The sequence below is a fragment of the Impatiens glandulifera genome, chromosome 3 (genome assembly GCF_907164915.1).
Source record: "Impatiens glandulifera chromosome 3, dImpGla2.1, whole genome shotgun sequence".
Taxonomy (NCBI): domain Eukaryota; kingdom Viridiplantae; phylum Streptophyta; class Magnoliopsida; order Ericales; family Balsaminaceae; genus Impatiens; species Impatiens glandulifera.
The window spans coordinates 57,564,736-57,568,239 of NC_061864.1; the positions used below are offsets into that span (position 1 = coordinate 57,564,736).

The following is a 3,504-nucleotide window of genomic DNA, read 5'->3' on the forward strand; positions in this document are numbered from 1 at the left end:
TTCTTTTTAGCTTTATTAGTTTATGTTGACGATATTTTAATTGCAGGAGATAATTTATATCAAATTAATTGTGTGAAACATTTACTTGACAAAAGATTCACAATTATAGACCTAGGAAATGCTAAGTATTTCTTATGATTAGAAATATTTCGTATTGATGCTAGAATATATGTTAATCAACGAAAATATATTTTTGATATTCTTGCCGACACATGATTAACGGGTTGTAAACCTGCTGTAATCCCTCTGACAAAAGGGATTAAATTAAATGAAAAAATAGTAGTGTGATAACTGAACCTTAGAAGTTCAGACGGCTTATTGGACATTTGATTTATCTCAGTTTTACGCGACCCGACATTAGTTTTAGCGTACAACAGCTAAGCCAATACATGAATCAACCCTTACAAATTCACTGGGATGCAACCCTTCAGGTTGTGCGATACCTGAAAGGGACTCCTAGTTTGGGGTTGTTTTATCCTTGTTTATCTAACTATCTACTTGAGAGTTTTTTAGACGTAGATTGGGCTACCTACACTGATAGCTGACGATTAGTCACAGGTTATTGTATCAAATATGGTGATGTACTAATATATTGGAAGACAAAGAAACAAAACACTGTCTCTCGATCATCGACTGAAGTAGAATACCAAAGTATGACTACCATAGTTTGTGAGCTCAAATGTATTTCATTTTTACTACAAGACATGAACGTCTCACTTAAGTTACCAATTCCGCTGCGGTGTGATAATCAAGCGACAATACATATCGCTGAAAATCCGGTTTTTCATTAACATATAAAACGTTTAGACATAGACTGTCATCTTGTACGTGATCATTTCAAACAAGATTTTATTCAACATGTATATTCAAAGGTACAACAAGCCGATATTTTCATCAAACCATTAGAAATCCGACCCTTTTTTTCCACTTCGGGACAAGATGAATCTTAGAGATCTACATCGGAGGGGATATCAGAATTATGTTAATTACAATTTAAATTATATGTAAGTTGGAATGCCCAACTATATTGAGTTTGTAATTAGTTATTAGTATGTCTAATAACTTTATAGCGAAATTAATTACTTTGTAAGAATTAAGAACTATTTTAACAGTTTGTTAAAAAAAAAAAAAAAAAATCACCCAAGCCATTACTTTTTTCTCATTTCTAATCCTCTAAACATAACATTTGTAGATTTCTTACATGACCTCTTAGAACGCTCATTTTTAACATCTCCATCCATCCATAAAACAAGATTACGTAAATGAGATATTTAAAACTTAATTAATATATAAAATTATGGTCTTGTGGTTAACTTGTTGCTTCTCTGCTCATCTCCATCCATAATCAGAAATGGTTTTCTTACCATCATTTTCTCTCTCAACATTCCTATTACTCTCACTAACATTCCTATCTACACTAACCACAACCTCCGCCGGATCTCCTCCGCAACTCCGATCATCTCGTCTAATCGATCTCCTCATCAGAGACTATACATTCAAACATAACATAAAAAAAACAGGAAAACCCTTCGCCGTTCATTTGCCAACAAATCTATCCGGTATTCATGTCACCGCCACCAGACTACGCTGCGGCAGTCTCCGTCGATACGGTTTGAAGATCGGCGAGTTTCGTCTTGACGCCGGCGTCAGTTCTTTCCCATGTGCAGAGAGAATCATAATCGTAAGACAAAATCTTGGAAATGAATGGTCTTCGATTTATTATGAGAATTTTGAACTCTCTGGTTATAAATTCATCTCCCCTGTTTTGGGTCTTTTGGCGTATAATTATGGGTTAAATAATGATAGCACTTTTGAAGTTGGGATTCAGGCCGGAGATGATCCGATCTTGATCGATTTTAGTAATCTAACGACGGCTAAATATGACGACGGCGGTGGCGATGAAGGGCTTATTCCTTTATGTGCTAGTTTCCGGCGAGACGGTAGAGTCACGGTGGCGAGACAGGTTGATAAATGGTTTAATTTATTTAAAATTTTATTTTTTTCAAATATTTCACCCAAATATTAATTAAAATAAATAATTATATATATATATATATAAGAAATAACAAATTTAATAATATTTTTTCTTTAAACTTAATTTCAATTTAATTTTAATGATTTTCCAAATAAATCAAAATTATTTTAAATCAAAATTCATAACTTTTTCATATTTTATATTTAAAATTTTTTCATATTAAATACAAAAAAATTAATTATAATTTTTTTTAAGGTGATTTGAGTTATTTGAATAAATTTTTTTTTTATCACATATCCATTATATCAGTCAATTCATTAATAAAAATACTAAAATATTTTAAATTATAATTTTGTAACCCTGCATTCCTTTCTTTCCAAAGATAGTATTTTATCATTATATTAGTTAAATGTAAGTTTATTTAAAAAAAAAAACAAAAAAAAATTCTTAACCTTCTCAAAATAATCACTAATAATTTTATTTTACATAACTAAGTTATTTAATTAACATGAATCCAAACTAGCCTTAGTTGGAATTGTGATAAAATAACATTTTTAAAGAAGAACCCAATATTGAAATAATTTGGAAAGATTTTTTTTTAATAGAGATTTGTGTCTGAACAAAAAAATTTGAGATACCTTGAGAATAAAAAATAATGTTTTCAAATAGGCTTAAATTATATTAAAATGTGACAATAATATCTTCATACCTATTAAAAATCCAACTTGCAATTATCTTAATTCTAATATCACATAAAATACCAAAAGAAAAAAGTTATTACTATGACTAAAATATAATTGTTCTCATTAAATAATAATATTTGAAGAACAGGGAAATTCAAATATTTGTGTGGCAAGGGAAAACGGTCATTTTGGATTGGTGGTTGAGATTCCATTAATTCCGGCAAGGAAGAAGAAGGGCGAAGGGTGGTGGCAAGTGGCGATCGGAGTCTCGATAGTGACAATGATGGGTGTTTTCTTAATGGCGGTTGTAATGGTTGTTTTTATATCGAAGATGAAGAGAAAAATGAAAGAAGAGATTGAGAGAATTGCTTATGAGGAAGAAGCTTTACAAGTGACAATGGCCGGCCATATTAGAGCTCCAACTGCGCCAAGGCAATAATAGAAGAAGAAGATTGTGTAAATTAAAAATTCAATCTTTGGAACTCATTTAAATTCCTTTTTTTTTTTTAAATAGAAACACTACATGTACAAGATATTTTGGTTAATTGAATAGTAAAGTGTTCAATTCTACTTACATAATTTAATTGAAAACAAAGTTAAAAAAATAATAAATACTAATAAATTTTACTAATCCATGTATTAGTTCTGATTAGAACCATATAGTATTATTTAACATCGATCAAATTTGAATTGTTTGGTTTATGTTCCCAAATCATTTCCGTTTACTATTAATCCGAAATCATATCATAGGTAGTACCATTTTCTTCTATTGCCAATATGGTAGATTATGTTTTTGAATTGTCGCTGAGTTGTACTTTATATCCTTGTCAATTAATTTTTTTTTTC

The 3,504-nt window shown here is 30.1% G+C and overlaps 1 protein-coding gene across 1 annotated transcript; it reads left to right on the forward strand.

Moving 5' to 3' along the window:
• The first annotated feature begins 1,346 nt into the window (after positions 1-1,346).
• On the forward strand, positions 1,347-3,210 carry LOC124930467. Its single transcript, XM_047470808.1, has 2 exons — positions 1,347-1,963; positions 2,807-3,210. Exons 1-2 carry the CDS (start codon positions 1,352-1,354, stop codon positions 3,095-3,097), a joined length of 903 nt encoding a protein of 300 aa, XP_047326764.1. The 5' UTR covers positions 1,347-1,351; the 3' UTR covers positions 3,098-3,210.
• The last annotated feature ends 294 nt before the right edge of the window (positions 3,211-3,504 follow it).

Bases quoted from the DNA above. Each gene is read 5' to 3' on its own strand.
- LOC124930467 (XM_047470808.1), top strand. From the start codon at position 1,352: ATGGTTTTCTTACCATCATTTTCTCTCTCAACATTCCTATTACTCTCA. The intron at 1,964-2,806 runs GTTGATAAATGG...TTTGAAGAACAG, and splicing joins GAGTCACGGTGGCGAGACAG to GGAAATTCAAATATTTGTGT.